The sequence below is a fragment of the Perca flavescens genome, chromosome 7, assembly GCF_004354835.1.
Source record: "Perca flavescens isolate YP-PL-M2 chromosome 7, PFLA_1.0, whole genome shotgun sequence".
Classification (NCBI taxonomy): Eukaryota; Metazoa; Chordata; class Actinopteri; order Perciformes; family Percidae; genus Perca; species Perca flavescens.
In genome coordinates, this window is record NC_041337.1 from 27176159 (window position 1) to 27195693 (window position 19535).

The 19535-nt window shown below is 40.7% G+C and overlaps 1 protein-coding gene across 1 annotated transcript; it reads left to right on the forward strand.

Annotated features, from left to right (window-relative positions):
* Positions 1 to 3449: 3449 nt before the first annotated feature.
* Positions 3450 to 18530, forward strand: fam131c (family with sequence similarity 131 member C). Its single transcript, XM_028583808.1, is given in 7 exon segments — positions 3450 to 3711; positions 5437 to 5501; positions 9609 to 9693; positions 16407 to 16551; positions 16553 to 16629; positions 16888 to 16977; positions 17881 to 18530. Coding segments are annotated over 7 exon segments (765 nt in total). The 5' UTR covers positions 3450 to 3680; the 3' UTR covers positions 18153 to 18530.
* Positions 18531 to 19535: the final 1005 nt, after the last annotated feature.

Genomic DNA, 19535 nt, shown 5'->3' on the forward strand with positions numbered 1-19535 from the left:
AATTTGAGAATCATCCAGTATTGAAAGGCATCCAACTCCCTCTTTGCCTCAAGGGACCACAGAAATGAGTGTTGCTGAATGTCTGTGGCTTCCCAGTGAGGAGCATTGCTGTATCTGGGTGTACGTGGGCAGTAAACATTCCTTCTGCTCCCTTTGCTCTCTTCAACTACTGGGCAAAAACCCACATTCGCATCTAATGATTCAAGATCCATTTTGTCTGATGGAAGATCTAAACAAACTAGAGCTTCAGCCACACATAAGGGTAATAAGAAAGCCAGTTTTATAGGCAGTAGATCTTAAGAGCTGCACGCAGGGGTGCACATCAGCACAACAGCTGTGCTTTCTGCAACAGGCATGCTGAAACTTACCATTAGGGAAGACTTTCTACTGCTGGATTGAATTATTGATTGAACACTTTCCTTCTGCACCCTCCTGCTTTGTGCCTTGTTTGGTTTAACAAACCTTTACAAGGATCATTGATCAGGCCATTGCTTCCCAAGATATACTGCATAAGATGTAATAATAGAACTGCTGCACTGTTGCCTTTTCACCACAAGAGGTCAGACTGCTTCCAACCAGCCCTTTGCTCTGTCTTGATGAGGAGTACATCTCTATATTGGGGTTCAGGGAGCTACAGTAAAATAGTCTTTGACAAGCTAAGTGTTTCTTAACCCTTCCACCATTAACTTGTTATATTTCCGGGTCAAAATTGAAGATTACATTTTCCTTTTCTTTGTCACTTCTTTCAAAGTTCTTTTATTCATGGTCAATTTATATGACATTACACCTAATTTTTGAGTTAAGAAAAAGCAGAAAAATTATTTTTGACTAAACGTTAAGATCAAAGGATGTTGAGTGAATCGCAGACTCACTTATCTCAAAGTTTAGTCTGGATACAGTTTTGAAAACATTTAAAACTTTTATTTTTTTTCAAATGCTCTAAAAATTGAATAAAACACCTAAAATTCAATAAAAGTAATCATTAATTTGACCTGCGAAGAACGTTGTATGTACCTCCATGCATCCATGTTAATTTTAGGCAATTTGGTTGACAGAAACCCATATTTGTGATGTAAAAAAACTTTGAAAACGGGTCAAATTTGAGCCGAGGACAACACAAGGGTTAAGGGTTTTTAGGGTCCCCAAAGTGTTTTACAGGCGTCAGTGAACATCTTCCAGCAGTCCCACAGGGTGTTCCAGTGGTTCTAAAAGAGGTGCCAGGGTCACTTGAGGGTTTTCCAGGGTCATTGGGGAGATTTCAGGAATTGACGAATTTAAATAGTACTTGAGGAACTTTTGGGTCTTTAAAGGGATTTCAGTTTTTTTTTTTATAAGGGGTCTCAGGGGTCCATGGGTTTCTTGAGGGAGTTCCATAATTTCCTAATGGTATTTTAGAGTTCATTGAGGCCTTTTTTAGGAGTTCTTGAACAATTGTTTCACAATTCAAAATGTTATCAGCATGTCCTCCAGGAACTCCTAAAAAAAAAAACCTCCAGAAACCCATGGACCCCTGGAATTCCCTGAAATCCCATTTATTGTTGTCATAGAAATTATATTCATATGATTGTTGTTCTTCTTCTGATCAGTTTGAAAATAGTTGCGAGTACCTGATTTAAGGCTTGCTACACATTTATCGCCATACGTTTTGTTATTTAATTTCCAAACGTATTCTTGACTCCTCTACCTCTGGAGGACATTTTTGTGGATATAGTAAGGAGAAGTTCTGACATTACTGTAAGAGTACGCCTATATTCATATATCTCAAGGGCAAAGAAAAGGAAAAGAGGTTTTTTTAAAGGGAAAATAAACTTTTCTCAACACACAGCTCTTTCTTATTGAGATTTCTTTGAATGCTGATGTCGGCGTCTGGTGTTTTGCTAACGTTATCAGCACCATCCTCCCATGCCCATTAAAAAAAAATGATTTGCCTCCTTTTTTCTGGCTAATTAGTTTTAGAATAGCTCCTAAAACATGGAGTGGCTTGGTTGACATGGCAACAGGTTTTTCCCCATGATGAAGGCAGGGGCACGGTTGCTGCGGGTGACATCAGCAAAGCCCTGGTTAGAGTATATCAGCATTCACACACGACGTGTGTGTGTGATTGTTTCATGGTGTGTGTGTGTGTGTGTGTGTGTGTGTGCGCGTGCGTGCGTGCGTGCGTGCGTGTGTGTGTGTGTGTGTGTGCTAAAGTGGTCACACACACAAACACACACACACACACACACAAACACAGCGTGCTGTGTATAAAAGTGTGGGGTGTTATCGATTCTATTTGTTGAATTTTATTCAGTGAATACTAGAAATTCAAGATTCAGCTCACAGTTTATGGAGCAGAAACATTATAATAATATATTATAATATAGACTAAAATCTATTTGAAAAGCACCATACATTTAAAACACAAACTACATAAGATTTTGCATCACATTTTGCTTGTTAATCTAATTCATACAGGAAAGCCCATTCTGACATATGAAAACCTAAAGCATTACTCTCACACACACACACACATATATATATATATATGTGTGTGTGTGTGTGTGTGAGTAATGCTTGTCACATGCTGTTTGTTAAGTTTTTATCTGTTTTGATAGTATTGTCTGTATTGTCTGTATTGTCTATATTGTCTATATTGTCCTTTATCTCCCTTGCCCAGGGACCACAGATGTAAATTAGCTGTATTGCTAAATCTGGTACAGGGCCTGAACTGTGCATGGTCCCTGACAAATAAACTAATAAAAAAAAAAAAAATTAGAGAGGCGCAGGTGACATCTATATATATATATATATATATATATATATATATATATATATATATATATATTTATATATATATGGATGTCACCTGCGCCTCTCTAATTGACCGACCTGTGACTCAATTATACAATCACCTGTCAAGACCTATACATATATATATATATATATATATATATATATATATATATATGTATATTGATATTCCCTCTCTCACCCCCAAACCCTTTTCGTCTCCTCTTTAATAGGGCACCACGACAGCTCAGCAGTTAGATGGTGGACTTAAACCCTTTTCATCCCTCCCCTCAACCCTAATCATCCCACCCTTACACCCTTCCAAATTAAACAACTTTTATACTGAACAATGGTGTGGTTTTGTTAGTGAAACCATACAAAACCCTATAAAGATAGGTGATACTGCCCAGTAATACACCGTACATTGGTAGCAACAAGTAGACATTAATGTCTACTGTAAAGCAAGGTTAGAATAGAATACAATTAAAATATCCAAGATATAGCTCCGTTATCAAGCCCTACATTCAAAGTGAGATACAGTAGGATGGAGAGGAATAATAAAGTGGGAGGAGAATAGAAGAAAAAATAGAGGGGCGGAGATTCGAAATCGTCAGCAAACAGGCATTCATGCTTTCTCCCCGATTTTCTCTCTCTCTCTCTCTCTCTCTGTCCCCCCTCCCCACACTTTGTCTGTGGCGCTGTCTCACCTCTCTCCTCATATACAGAGAAGTCAGACAGTGCATCAGCCTGCAGTTCATCTGGTATCCTCTTTTACTTTCCCCTTGCCTCAGCTCCTCTGCTGACTGATACCTCTTTTTTCCCTTCATCTTTCCTTTTCTTCCTCCCTTTCACCCACACCTCATCCTCAAGCCACCATGGTGAACAGATAACCGCCCGGCCGTCCTGACACCATGGGTGCCTGCCTCTGCAAAGGTCACAAAGGTCAGTGCCCCGAGTCCACCTGTTTGTGTCCAGGTCTTTGTGTCTGTGTGTGTGTGTCAGGAAGTGTTGACAGCAGCCAACAAACATTTGAGGGCTGCTGTAGAAAGTTACATCAAGCTTTTCAGGGATAGCTCTGCATGTGAGAATCTAGACAATAACAGTAAATGAAAGTAACGGGGTCCTTGAGGTGGTGACAACCACCTTTTAGCCTGGCAGAAGTGTTTGCATGTGAATCCATCATAGGAAGGATGAAACTGATGCACAGGACAAATTCTGCCATGAAAGAATTCATTCGAAAAACTTGTTTTCATCTGCTATTTCCCAGCTTCACTGGATCTTGAGTGAATCCATGGAGATTGCTTTAGAAATGAGACTTGGGGACTTGGAGGTTGATGATAGGGATTGTGAGGATCAGCAAACAGTAACTGTGGCTTTAGGACATAACAGCTCCATCCGAAGCTCGTCATCTGTGACTTGATTTGCAATTTTCTCTCTCATATTTTCTCTCTGTCCCTGCTTGGATTATTTCCAAAGCAGGGACAGAGAGAAAGTATGTGGTGTTTGTTGTCTGGATAAAATGATGTTGCCTCATCTGGCAGAAGGGCCTTTTTTTAGGAAGAACACAAGTACTTATTTGTTCTAGCAAAAGATCTCATATAAAAAGGTGATTTCGGTGTACCAGCTTTCTGTGATACCACCAGAACAATCTACATGTTATTTTGTTAGTATATGACATTTAACACCATGTCACACACTCGCACATTATTTTCAGCCTGAATCTGTGATGCAGTGTGACAATATTTTGTGAGACAAAGTCTGCTTTTGTTCAGGAAGGGTCCCTTTTAACAACGTGGAGGGTGATGAGAGCAGCGCTTTCAATCTGGAAAGAAAGAGGCAGCCGTGAGGCTACAGACAGACAGCTAAGAGAACAACAGGAGTGTGTATCCGTGTTCAAGTCTGTGTGTGTGTGTGTGTGTGTGTGTGTGTGTGTGTGTGTGTGTGTGTGCGTGTTTGTGTGTGTGTGATGTGAATCAGGGTGGGATTTAACCCCACAAAGACAGTGTATTGGTTCTGGGATCTTGATGGGTTTCTTGACCTGCTAATAGCAGTTCATGAGGCCAGAGACCAGATACAGCCCTGTGCACCAGTGTGTGTGTGTGTGTGTGTGTGTGTGTGTGTGTTCTGGCGATCGTGACTTAAGTAAATGGAAGGAGATCACTCCCTCCTGTTGCTGTCGCGTTTCCTTAGCGACAGCCAATTGTCTTGATGACACCTCCCAGGGGAAACCCCAGGCATGTGTTTTTCTATTCCTGCTGCAAATATATGTATGTGTGTGTGTGTGTGAGTGTGTGTGTGTGTCCACTGACCTTTTTAATGATGTTAATTCTCCATCGCTATGTACTCAGCTTAATTTCCTCTCATCGTTCAAATGATCCTCATCACCAGCAATTTAAAAGCAAACAGGCACAGTGTGGGCCGGTTACAAGTTAAGTATGCAGAGGGGCTCCAGTTAAATGAATGGATGAGGATTCAACACTCGCTCTCTGTCTCTGTCTCTGTCTCTCATCCATTATGAGCCTCACTTGACCCCTGGCCGTTACACATCAATGAATACATACACCCACCCACACACACACACACCCACACACACACGCATACCCACACACACACACACACACACAGAGCATGAATTCAACACCAGTATTTGTGTGTGATTCCCGACAGAGTTCCACCATCCCATGACAGCAGTGCAGGACCAGATTGAGGAGGGTCAGCCATCCTCTGTCAAGGTGAGTAAAAGCAATGACATTTACCTTATAGGTTTTGGCCTTATAATTGGCCTTTTCTTGCGTCTACTGCTCATATGTAAGCAACAAGTATTGGCTTTTACATTGTGGGTTCAACAAACGGTTTTCACCGAAACTGCTGTCTAGCAAGAAAAAAAATCCCTATAAAACCTGTTGATGCTGTGTTCTGTGAATTATCCAGAGGCTATTTCTTTTTGAAATTTTCAATTAAAATGGTCAATGCTGTGAGCAATGGAAAAAAAAATCTATTCACTTAAATTTTATTGGGGTAAGAGAAGAAATCTCAGAGACAGATATCTTAAACTCTGGGCAAATAAAATCAAAATTATCAGCATTTCTAATACCATTAGAAATTATTTGGATGAGCCGACCCTTTAAATGTTTACCAGCACAGTTGTGCTGATTGAATAAGAGTGAAAAAAGCAGAATCTTTAATGTTTGCTTTTAATGCTCGCTTCAAAATCATCTGTAATTCTTTTAATACATAGAGCACGGTTCAGATTTATCATGTAATTTAGATAATTATTTGCCTATATGTTTATTGCACAGTGAGATAGCTGTTCGGCTGCATTTTATGATTAATATCTCTTTCATACATAACATGTTCAATCTGTTCGTCAGCCAGGCTCCATCACACTCTCCATGCAGGCTTCTGGAGTGAAATTACATGATTCATCAACTAGCTTTCTCTACATTTGTGTTTTAAATATGAACATCTGCTATTACAATTAATTTCACCAGCATTTTACAAATTCCTAAATATTAAAAAAGCATTTAGTCTTGGTATTTTAGATAGAATCAGTATATTCACAACGAAATTGTTATTGTTTTGTATTTAACAGGTTGATTTAACTAACTGTAGATATTGTTGCTAACTAGCTGGACAGCTATATTGGCAGAAGGAGAGTGTAGAATTTAGGGGGATTTATTGGCAAAAATGGTATGCAATTTTCATAACTGTTTTCATTAGTGTATAATCACCTGAAACTAAGAATCGTGTTTTCATTAGCTTAGAATTACTCTCCATTGCCAGACCTTCCTCCACAGCGCCGTGTAGGATGGTCTGGCTAGTCCACGCAGCATTCCAGGATGGGAGAAAAACGTGCTGTGGTAGGCTATATAGGCATGTCCTTAAACCAATCACAATCGTCTTGGACTAAACTAAGCGCCGGACGGAGCCCCGATGCCGCTGCAAAATAGCCTCAGAAAGGAACTTCTTTTGGTGGAACATGTGTACGTTCAAAAGTAGTTTGAGTCGTGCAACAGAAAACTCAGATTGGACAGATAGTCTAGCTAGCTGTCTGGCTTTACCCTGCAGAGATCTGAGGAGCAGTTAGTCCTCATTAATCGACCGGAGTTTAAAACGTTGTGGATATAGTTTGGAATGAGCCCTTCAAATCTACATAGGGAGTGGGGTCCTCTTCCACGGAGTCTGCCATGTTTCTACAGGAGTCCAGAACGGACAAACGAACCACTGGCTGGAGAGGACTTCTTGACCTTTTGCATTTTTAGGCCAGCGTAGGTTTTACTACACTTGGAAAGGGAGGGGTGAGCAGAGAGGTATTCAGTTGGTTGCAATCTGCAACCTCTCTGCTAGATGCCACTCAATCTGTTGCTCATATAAATGTATTACTGCCCCTGAAGAATTAAGAAATGTCAGTTTAGAGTTATTACAGACTTTTACTAAAGTATGAAATGTTTGTGAATGTAGGATTATCTTTTGCACCCCTAGTTCAGTTGGATGAATTACATTTACACTTAGCCCTTTTATAAACGTTTTATTTGCCAGTACAAGCTACTTTTACAAATAAAATACATGTCAAATCTGCCAAACTGTCTTACATGATACATGTAACCACTAACCAACAGTTTTTTTTATATTAAAGGTCCAATATATTTACTGTAATAAATCTAAAAAGGGCCCCAATGCGTCATCAGATATTAAGGAAATATATATTAATGAAGGCTAAGTTGAAATACTATCTTTTCTGACAACAATGCTAATGCCAGTATTTTCTTCTTTTGAAATGTCCGTTCCATTTATGTTTTGGCCTGTGTGTTGTTATCAACTGCCCAGTTTGACAGCGAGGCCGGGTTGCCAGATATACCTGTAAAAACATAAACTCAGCGCGCTACAGCTGTAACCTCAGTACAGCCATGAAAGCAGAAAACAAACGAACAGGATCAACGGAGATAGAAATATTGAAGATATATTTGAAAGATGGAGACAGCTTAGAGCCCAAAAGGATGCTGAGTTGACTAATTTCCTCCTGAACAGGTAGCTAAGCATTAGCTTCAGGCTAATTTATCATGGCTACAAGGGACGGGGATTTTATGTAATTTCAACATTTGTGTACTCACATTGAATTATATAGCTAGAGTAACGTTACCTGAGTTGGTTACTCGCAAAAACAATTGAGACAGCCAGTAAAGTGATCCTGACTGGTCCTGGCTAACGCCGCTATGCTAACCCTGCTAACTGCAAACGTCACCAGGCAAGCGGGCCACGGCGTAGCAGACAACGGTGAGCTATTTTAAGCCAAGAGAGGGAGGCTGTAAATCGGGAAGAGAGGACCGTGAGTTTGCAGTGTGTTTATCAATTGTTGCCGTAATTCTAAGCCAATAGTGTGTTCAGTCGGGTGGAGAGGACGGCAAGGTAGTGTTATTTTTAGCAGGTTCCTACAGTAATTCTAAGCCGAAAAAGTGGTTCTGTCAGTTGGGTAAAGAGCTCCGCGTGATAACGGGCTTTATGACAATATACCCAGCATCTAAACCAGATTACGGGGGCCAAACGTAGCTTGACTACTCAGGCCTACACATACACAAACTCTTACATATATACAGATATGCAACCACCCCCCCCCCCCCCTAACAGGCGCCTTCACCGCTTCTACCCCCAGTCAGGCGGGCAGGTCTGGGACCAGCGCCTTTGTTTGGCTGCAGGACCAGATGTCTGCTTGCCTGTGCTGGACTACCTCAACCCCAACACCCCCATCCCCATGCACCCAACACCCCCCTCCCCCATTGCGTGTCTTGTTTGCCCTTGTATTGGTTATGTGCTTATATTATGTTGCTGAGGTGTTTTTTTCCTGTTCCCACACTGTACTCCTAGTGGGGGCATAGTCTGGGAGTTGCCTTTTTCTCCTCGTCTCTCCTCATGTCATGCTGTATTTTCTTTACCCCATATTTGTTTGTATGTACCTTGTGAAGCGCTTTGTTGATTTGTTTATCTGTGAGATGCGCTATATATATAAAATTGGATTGGATTGGATTGGATAATGTTAGAGCTACTCCAACTCAGCTGTTCTGTGAAGTAGGCTGATGTCTGTTTGTGGATGTAAAGGTTTAACTTAACATACCTATTTTAGACAACATGACTCCAGAAAAAAATGTATGTTTACTAATGATTTGAGTAATGACTTACCGCTCTGTGTTAATACTGTGTTAATTTGACCTGCTAAGTTTCACCTTGTGTAAAAACTTAGATGGTTTAAGGCAACGTGTTTCCACTCAAATTAAATTAAATTCGGGATAACAGTGTACTTACTCATAATCCAATTTTGCTTGCAACAAAAACATTTTAAGCTTTAATTTTAGATCAAGAATACTAAACCAAGCGAGATGTACTGTATTTGAAGTGCAGTTTATCTTTCCATATTGATTACAGCTTTTTTGGAGACATTTTTTGCATCTCTCCATCACATCTTTTATTGATTATGTATATATGAATCCATAGTCTAAACCCATAAACATAAACAGCTACTTGAGTTTAAAACACCTTCTTTTGATTGAGTGTGAATACTGCAGGATTTTCACAAAAACCATCTGTTATTGTCATAATCGCCATTTTTATTGTGTATACAATGAGTTGAGTTGTCACACATAGGACATGATTGCCAGAGGAGGATGTATGCAAGGAGCTTATGTGTGCATTTGTGTGTATAGTGTGCTGTTTTTATGTGTATGTAAAGGTCATAACTACTCGGTTGAAAACATCATAAAAGCTGCTTTAAAGGTTTTTATATTATCATACAAAGGGGTTGATAAAGATGTGATATTCTCCCTCTTCTTGTGCATCATATTGTGCAGGATGGCCAGAATCCAACCAATGGCAGTGTGGCAGATAAAAGCAGTGGCTATGATATAGGCGAGCTGGCCACTTCCTCTTTGATGGGTGAGAGACACACACACACACACACACACACACACACACACACACACACACACACACACACACACACACACACACACAAGACAAGACTGGGAAAACAGCAAGCTAAAGTATTAACCATGGGAGGTCAGTAATGTAATTTCCCTCCTCCTTCGTGCCCTTTCTCTCACACATATGCATGCTGTAATGCCAATATACCCAGACAGACATGAGTAAAGAGTCAGGTACAAGCACACACACACACACACACACACACACACACACACACACACACACACCAGACAGACAGACAGGTTTCTTTCTCCCAATTGATTTTCTTCTTCACCTTTGAATCTGACTTGCTCTTCTTTTCATGTTGGTGCCTCATACTCTTTTTCATTTCCTTTTCCCCATTGTGTCCTACATCTGCCTCATCTCCGCTGCTTCCCTCTCTCGGCAGGAGGTTAATTATCGGACTTAATGTGTTATTCCTTGCTGAACTTTCCCCAGTGAAAGCTCTTTTATTAGCCCAACAGTATAATTATGAAGGCTGTGAAAACCTCATAAATACATTAGACAGATGCAGACATTCAGGCAGACTGTTGAGAGGCTGACACCTGCTTTTGGAGTGACAGAAAAAAAAAGAAGCTTTTTGACATTTGCTCAGACTTAATCACTTGTCAATCATCTTTTGTGCCCAAAGACTATATTTAGTATGCAGTTAGTTTGATAAGGAAAAATGTCACAACATTTGTTCTGATTGTTCTGAAGCCTTGAAATATGGAATTTAAGTATCTAACATTAAAACTTTGAAATCTTTAGATCACATGAAAAATGGCTCTTTTCGAGGTCTTTTTTTTAGGATTTATGATTTTTTTAAATGAGGAAAAATCTTTTTTTCAAACGTGTGCATATCTTTGATATTCAATAATAATGGATTGGAGGAAAATTCATGATCTCCGGTGGATGGAGCCTAATGACCTTGGTGATCCCCTGACTTTAACTTTAGCGCCACTAGGTAAAATGTTTCAACAACTGTTTAACTGTTTAAACTGTTAACTTTTCATCTAGCACCATCATCAGGTAAAAAAATGTAATTTGTTCACTACTTTGGTTTATGTCCAAATGGCTCCAAACCTAATGACATTTCCATCAGCCAGAACATGGTAAACAATATTGTCAGGATTTAGAAAAATGGTGGACCCAAAAATGCAGAGATGACAGGGCAGTGTTGAGTTCGAGAATTTAATAAATAAAAAGGGATACAACAAAAAGAATCCTGAAGTAAGCAAGTTAGCAAAATAGTTCAAAAAAAATCGTTTAGGAAACAAAAGACCAGGCATTAAAACATACTGGAACACCGAGACAAACGGGGTAGAAATCCACACAATGATCTGACAACAGCCAAAGACAACACAGAGACTAAATACACAAGGTAACAAGGATGAAACAAGGGACAGGTGACACGAGGGCTCAGGAACAGGTGAAACACATCAGGGTGAGGCAGACAATCACAAAGGCGTAAAACAAGACGTGACATGGGAGAAACAGACTACAAAATAAAACAGGAAACTGAAGCAAAAAACATACACGAGGATGAAAACAAAGAATGTCTAATAAGGGGAGAACTTCCACTCTCTGGAAACCTCTGGCTTCTGAACAGTTCCACTCTGGTTGCATATGAGGGCGCTCATGGGCGAGTGCAGAATGAATGGTGGTCTATGGAGCTATACCCTTCAAAATCCACTTTTCTCAGGATTTCATTTTGTGTCTAGTAATTTGAATGTTGCATTCAAAAGGGGAGGCAAATAAAATACACACTGCTGGGTGTTCGATTTTTTTAGAGTCGCTTTTTTGTTCTAAAAAGCCTTTTTAAAATGTAAATGATGTCATACACATCGTATGGCCGGAAATACTGCTTTACGGCAAGCTCTGAGTCACTTCCTTTTTTCTCTCGAGCCATCGACAACACAGCTGACAGGTTAGGCTCAGACAGTGTTGGTCAAATTACTTTAACAAAGTAATTAGTTACAATTACAAATTACTTCTCCCAAAAAGTAATTCAGTTAGTAACTCAGTTACCACAGTGTAAAAGTAATTAGTTACTCAGCAAAGTAACTGTGACGTTATTTGTTATGTTCTATAACGCTATTACTTTCTATAGCATCTTCAAATATGTTTATATTAACTGACTGAAGAATAAAAACACTATAAACAGTATTTTGGAACATTTGGTATTTAGGATAGCTCTGAATAACTCAGACTCCACAGTGGACAGGGGTAGCATGTTTTCAACAACATACCTTGCAATCAATGTGTTCAGCTCGGCCTTGGTCACCTGTTGCTGACCCGAAAAATCGAGCGTTGCTTGTTTTAACAGAGTGGCTCTGTCTCCTTCGCTGGAGCTCACGCTCTGCATTTGGGCTTGGGGTTGGGTTAGCAGCAGCAACAAGTGTCGCGTTAGTATGTGTTGATGTGAGGAGCTTCATAAGATTGGAGTGGCTTGAGGCAGACGTGGATAAAGTATTTTTTCCAGGGCATAGTGTGCATGTTACATAAACATTCTTGCCTTTAATTTCAATGAGGGAGAAGTAGTGCCGGTACTTCCAGTTCGAGAACGCTACCTTTGAATTTCCCTGGCTCGTTGCTATTGTCGCAGTCTTGTGTTTAGTGGTAGTCAGAGCGTGCAGTGAGACAGCGTGAGCAGGGCATCCCCCACCCAGCCAATCATCATTGCATTTGCAACGGTGTCATCATCCCCCTGTTCTCTCCAGGCAGCTGGTGTGTAAAGGAAAAGCCTGACACCTTAACCTTGCGCTTCATTCAACCAAATTGTAGTAACGCACCACTTTACATTCTCAGTAACGATAACAGCGTTGCACGATGGGAAAAGTAATTAATTAGATTACTCCGTTACTGAAAAGTAACGCCGTTATACTTAAACGCCGTTACTCCCAACACTGGGCTCAGACAGACGGGCTCTGACATTCTGGTTCCGCTTCGGATGCCGTCAAACGGGATCTCTGATCGTAATCAGGCCTTCACTGACCAATCAGCATTCATTAGCAGAATGCTAGAGTGTTATGGGCAATGACTCAACCTGTAAGAAATTGAAAGGACATTATGTACGCGTTCATTCAACTTTCAACCTATAATCCATGTGGAACTTACAAAAACTACAATCAAATCTGAGATTTCGCAACGACAATCAGGCGAAAGAGAAAAATTAGCCATGTAGCTCCATTCGTTTTGCCCCCGCCCGCGATAACCCCCGGTGGAACTCTGGTGAAACTGCAACCAAATTCGGTACAATGGGGCTGAATAGGGAGTGAACAGGCTCTTCACAGACGGGCTGTGGTAAAATGAAATAGAGAACCAAAGAGACAGTAAACAACAAGGAAACGGGGAATAAATGAACACAATAGAACAGGAAAAACTATAACAGAAAACCACAACCATGACACAATATACTGGTTAAACCATGCTTTGTGTTTTTAACATAGCTCATATTATAAAGACAGATTTCAAGACAGATCACTTCTAAACAAAGTGGTATGGCGTTTTTCCATTACATGGTACCTGCTCGACTAGCCTCGACTCTACTCACCTTTTTTGGTTTTTCATTACGAAACAGGTACTTTTTTAGTACCACCTCCGTGGAGGTTCCAAGCGAGCTGAGCCGATACCAAAAGGTGACGTGAAAGTGACAGACGGGGGTGTCCTGAACAAACCCGTCATTTTTAAATAGTTTAGTCAGCTGTGGGGTTTTTTGCAGCCTCCAGCTTCATTTGAAACAAAATGTGTCTTCTGGCTGTGGCAACAACAACACACCTCCGACGTTCTGTGTGTGTGTCACGTTAAGGCTCTTATATACTAGACGCATCCAAGGTGGCGCGTCAAAATGATGTAATATTCTTTATAGCGAGCGAGCAGAGGTCGCGCACAGCTCTTCTTTTTTTTGTCAGAGGTGCGCGACAAAGTGGAAAAAGGAGACCTGAACGAGTTTGCCAACAACCGGATGCCAGGACTCTCAGAGTGACTGCAAGTCTGTCTTGTAAACTTACTGGGTTAAGATGAGCTCTTTTATGGTGAATGAAAAGCTTGATCCAACCAAGTAGGTCATTGAATCAAATCGAAGCATTGACGGCAATGCTGCTGCCCGTTGTTTACCCTTTTCTTCTTTTTCTAGTCCGTAGAAAGAGCAACGTCGGTAGCATTTGCTCATTAGCATCACATTTGCACGCGCCAAATTTGATTTGCTTTGTTGTTCTTCCACCACAGCTTGAAATCAACACTTGTGGCTTGTAAACAAGCAAATTACAGTACTTATCCATTTTACCCTCTTTAGGATTTGATTAACTGTTGTTTTCTAGAATTAGTCCTGTGTTGGCTGGTAGCTCTGAATGAAGCACCTACAGGTTTTATAAGACTTGGATGTTTGTTCATCCACTCTGTTTCCTCACAACATGCATGCCTCTCATAATCCAATATATGTCTATTTTTGTAACGGGATTTATTCCTGACTGACTTTGGTTACTTTGTTAAACGTGTAAGCTTGTGTTACTGTAGCAAGACGATAAACAAGACTGAGAAATCCAGTCATTTCTTACAGCAACCAAGGAAACTCAGTACTCAATAGCCTCTGGAAGGAACTTGTTTTGGTGGAACATGCTCTTGTTCAAAAGTTGTTTTAGTCGTGCAACAGAAAACTCAGATTGGACGGATAGTCTAGCTAGCTGTCTGGATTTTTCCTGCAGAGATCTGAGGAGCAGTTAACCATAGTCCTCAGAAATCCACCGGCGTTAAGAATGCCAACACAAAGAAAGCAGAAGGTAACGGACACCCGGCCGAAAATTAGGGACATCCGGAAACGTTGTCGATATACTGTAGACTAACAAGACTGTAATAGTATTGTTGATCCATCATGAAAATATTTTACAGACAATCACACATTTTGGCATACAATTCAAATATTCTTTCTCACATCAGAACAGAAAAAGGCATCCACATTTGACACTTTCATATATAGTTTGTGTGGCATTTTTTAATTCAACATAAGAACCCTACCAAGCCTATTCAGTTGCACAGTCAGTAGCCCGAAACAGCACAGTGTTTTTAATAGTATTCGTTGGCTGCAGCCTGCACTATAGCTACAATTCAACAGAGAAATCTGAAATCAGCTTGCTGCTGCCCACTGCATGCAGAGGGACACATGATTATTCTCTGGGGTGCGAACGTCAACCTAATATGATTTGGTCCTTTTCCCACTGCAGTGTGGACAGTAAGGCCAACATATCCAATTTGAAAAACAATAGGATTTTCCTGTGGTGTGCACATAACTTAAATAGATGCAAGCATAGCTTCCTCACCATCGAGCGTCAGCAGAACAGCATCATAACACAGTCGTCACAGTGTGAACGCAGGGTGAGACAGCAGTGGGAGTTGCAGTGCACAACAAAACACAGAGAAGAGTCTCTATGTGTTGAGATCAAATGAGAATAACACGTTGGGATGTTTTTCTCGGGTTTAATTAGCCAGGATGCACGCCAACTCTCTTAGCTTCCTTCTTTCATTTAACTGTATCCATTTCTCTCTAAGCTTGTTACCCGGTCCCTCTCTCTCTCTCTCTCTCTCTCTCTCTCTCTCTCTCTCTCCTTCTGCCTTTTTTCTTTATCTTCTTACCTTAACCTTTCCTCCTCATTCTCTTTTTCCACCTTTGCCTTTTCAAGCTTTCCCTTTTATCATTTTACATGTATTAAGTAAGATTTGTTCTGCAATATGACCAAGGTATGCTGTCACTTTCACTTCAACTCTTTATTTCCCTGGAGCTTTATACCCTTGCCTCTTGCGATTAAAATAAATTATGTTCTTTTGTGGTTTTGCCCAGTGATTCTACAGGTTATGAATAACATACTGTAGAGATACAGGACAGCACCTCCTACTGCTTGAAAGGAGTCCATTTAGTGCAAGTAACATAGCTGAAGATGTAATGCTTGGTCATAATAATGAGGGCTTGGGACTTTGACTTCCATTGACTGCTATGACTGGCCTTACTTAAGACTTGAAACTTGAAAACAATAAGATTCACGTCTTACATTTTGACCTGTTAAAATCCCAGAATTAAAACAAATGCCCTGATATACTCCAAAAAAGGGACGTACAGTTGGTAAATTGGCTTTTTGGACTGAATCAACACTAACTGCACAAACAGAGCAGTCAAAATCGCGCAAACAACACAAGGCAAAGATTTGCTTCGCTTTCTGTCTGTACACATCTTTATAATTATATGCACTAAAAGAACTTGACACAATAGGACCAAAGTGGTTTTGTTTTGTGTTGTGTTGTTAATAAATAGCCATTTTAATTTATGTAAGTTGTAGAAAAAGAAAAAAAAACAATAAATGTATTTTTCATTAAGTTATAATATATACAGATACAAACAAAGTGCTGTCTGTAAAAAAACAAGAAGCTTTTCATCAGTAAAGTTCCTCTTTCATGCTTCAGGCTATGCAAATCAGGAGTAAATGCTCACTGAAATATGCTACAAGTGTAGACTTTCTACTCTGTGTCGCCTTTTTACATTTCCACATCCCACGTCCCTTACTGTGGCATTTTGTTTCACCTACTGTACACCATTTTATAGCCTATCACTTTCCACTTTCCTTTCCTCTGTTACCACATGTACTGTCTAATCCACTTTATCAAGATGTATCCCTCCTCCTCCTCCCCTTATTTAGGTCTGGTGGCCACGGTAAAGGAGCATATCACCAAGCCGACGGCGATGGCCCAGGGGCGAGTTGCTCACCTGATTGAGTGGAAGGGTTGGGGCGGAGGCAGCCAGGCCAGGGGAAGTGGGGGCGGTTGGAGCGGGGCCTGGGGGGATGGGGGCCGAGCTTCAGGAGGATGAACAATTCTACTCCCAAATGACGGACGAGATCAAGGAAGCTCGCTTCGCTGCAGGTGAGACAGACCAATGAAAAACAAGATGTGGTCAGTGGAGATGAAGTGAAGCTCAGATCCCTCTGGGCATTGTTTCTGTTCGATTGGCTGTTACAAGGAGGGAGCGCCTACAAAAATCAATGGCCCTTAAGACGTCCCATGACAGTGGCTTAAATCTAGTGCGCTTATTCGATTTCATGTTTGTTCCTGAGGGACTTGGTGAAAACAACTGGGGGTCGACTTCTGAGAAAAGGAACGTAAAATGTGTATGTTTCACAGGAGTAGCAGAGCAGTTTGCCCTGGCTGAGGCATCCATGCATGTGTGGTCCATGAACGACTGCTCAGAGCAGCCCTCCACCAGTTTACAAGGTACGGCATGTAAAAGGATCATGTGTGTGTCACTGGAGCTTTTGGTCTATGATTTCTCTTTTATCTTAATTTGAAATTTGCAAAATGTGCAGCTCTGTTGTGTCTGAATACATGTAAACAAATGGATTAAAACTACAAGGTAATGGGGCATTTCGGCTGTAATAGCTTCCGTCTGGATTTGGCTGATTATAATCTAAATGTCCTTATTTAAATGATGATGATGGATTTTTGAGAGAAATGAGACACAACAGAGAACATAATTAATACTGTTGCCCCAAATAATTGATTTTATGTGTAGTATGCAAACATATGATATGATATACATTTTATTTTAACATATATTTGCATAGTATACAAATAATGTTTGTATAACATATTATATAGTATGTTATATAACATATGACCTATATAAACAACATATATATGGTCAAGGAAAGGGTTAACAGAAACATAGTTTTGGTCAATCTGTCAGAGGAAGAGCAGTAGTGTGGTTGTGAAGTTGAACGTTTGTAGTCCCCAGAGAAGAAGTTGGAAATTTCATGGCGCAGATTAGAACCCAAATTGAAACGTAAGCAACTAAAATTGCTGAATGTTAGAGCATTGTGTCAAATTGGTCGTTATAACTGTGACTTATAAAGTGTCAGGTTGAGTTCCATCATGGTGTTAATAGTGTCAATGTTAGCTGACGCTGTTGTTCAGTAGCTAGCTCAGAGATTATTGGCTAATGAAATTATTGATTTAGCGGGGTGGGGGGGCACTGTATCCGTGTCATATTCTCATTTGGGGCTGAGCCCCCCCCCCCCCTCCTAAAGGTCTGATCCTAGAATCACCCCTGGTTCAAATCATGTTTTTAGTGTTTCAAGTAGCAACCATTTGACTGATACTGTTATTATCCCTCCTCAGCAGCACAAAGCCACTTCTTGTCCCAGTTCCTGCTGGACGGTGGAAGCGTCAGTGTTCCTCAGCACCTGTACAGCATCCACGCCCAGACGTATGACAACAACCGGGTGGCCAACCCGGTCCTTCCGCCAACGGTCGACTGCACTCCCTCGACGTCCAACACCCAGCAGGACAGAGATCGTCCCATCGAGGACAGAGGCCCTGCGACTGCAGAGGCTGCTGTCCGACACGTAGACAGCAGCTCGCTATCCGAGGATGACGTTTTTTATAACTAGGCTCAACAGGAAAACAAGCCAGCAATGTTCATGGCAATCTCTAAAATGAGCCTCACTGAGGGGACTTGACTCTCAGCAACCAGCAGTGACTGATACAAAAAAAACAAAATGTTGGTGAGATATTCCAAGAGGCAATTCCCTCAAATGGCTTGTCTGGGAGGGTTTCAGCGCCTGAATGGTCTTCAGATACAAAGACTCTAAATTGTATTTTCTCTCCTGTACAGGAGTGTACTTTTGTGAATGTACATAGTTTCACTGTTACATTTTTATTTTGTAATCAGTGTACAATAAACACTTTCATATTATAGGTAGAACTGAACTGTTAAGAGTCAAACAACAACTGGTGTAAATACCTTATTAAACATGAAGTTTAATATATGTGCTGTACAAGACTACAATTCTGTTTTTGAACCCTTTTCACTTCACATTGATGATTAAACAATTAAATTAATTAAGTTTAAGGGTCAATGAATTGAAGTCAAACCTAAAGCAGTCTGAGTAGAGAAAATATGAAAGAAATCTCACCTGAATCTAAAGAGAAGAAGTCTGTTGTTAAGAAAGCGGACACACAATTATATGTCTGAGTCCCAGCTATAGTTAGCTATTATTCACACTTGTTAGTCTGAGAGCGACGGGTGCAGAGAAAAGATGAGTGAAGAAAAACAGAACGGGAGAAGGACACAGAACCTGTCAGCGTGCACGTCGGTCGGTTGGTCGGTGTGTGTGTTTGCACATGTATGTAAGCATGCCTGCCTGTGTGTTTGAGAGTGTGAGATGGTTGGAGAATGGAGGTGTTAGTGTTACTTGCCATGGTGTTTCTTTCAGCACTGTTTACACTAAATGAAGCTCTGCTGTGTGGTGCGTCATGGCTGCTTTCCCTTTTGTTATCTCAGTCACAAAAGGCTGTGCACGGCTAGGTGATCACATCCATGAAAGAAAAATCCTGAAGCAGAACAGGCGACTGATTTGAGGCCTAGCTAGTTCCACAGTGCAAAAACAACGGCTTGCTCTGCGAAAGAAATGTGACAGTATCGGGTTGGACAGTTTCACTCTGACAAGCTGCAAGTTATTGTAGGGTTGAATCTTGCTGTACAGACAGAATGATTATTTTATTAAAATCAATATAGTGTCTGAAAACTCAGTCTGGAATCACCAGGGAACCAGCAAACAGGGACTGGAGCTGCTCTTCAGATACTATTAGATTAGAGTCCTGTTGCATGTAGAATCTTAAGCAATATGTTTCTTATTTAGTTGACTTTAAATGTCCTTAGAAAATGAGTTGCGCAAAAAAGTCCTCTTGCATAATAATTGCATTGCATATGCAATCTTGCATAATAATCCCCCTGAATCCTTAAGTGTGATTCTTTTAGCTTTTAATAATTG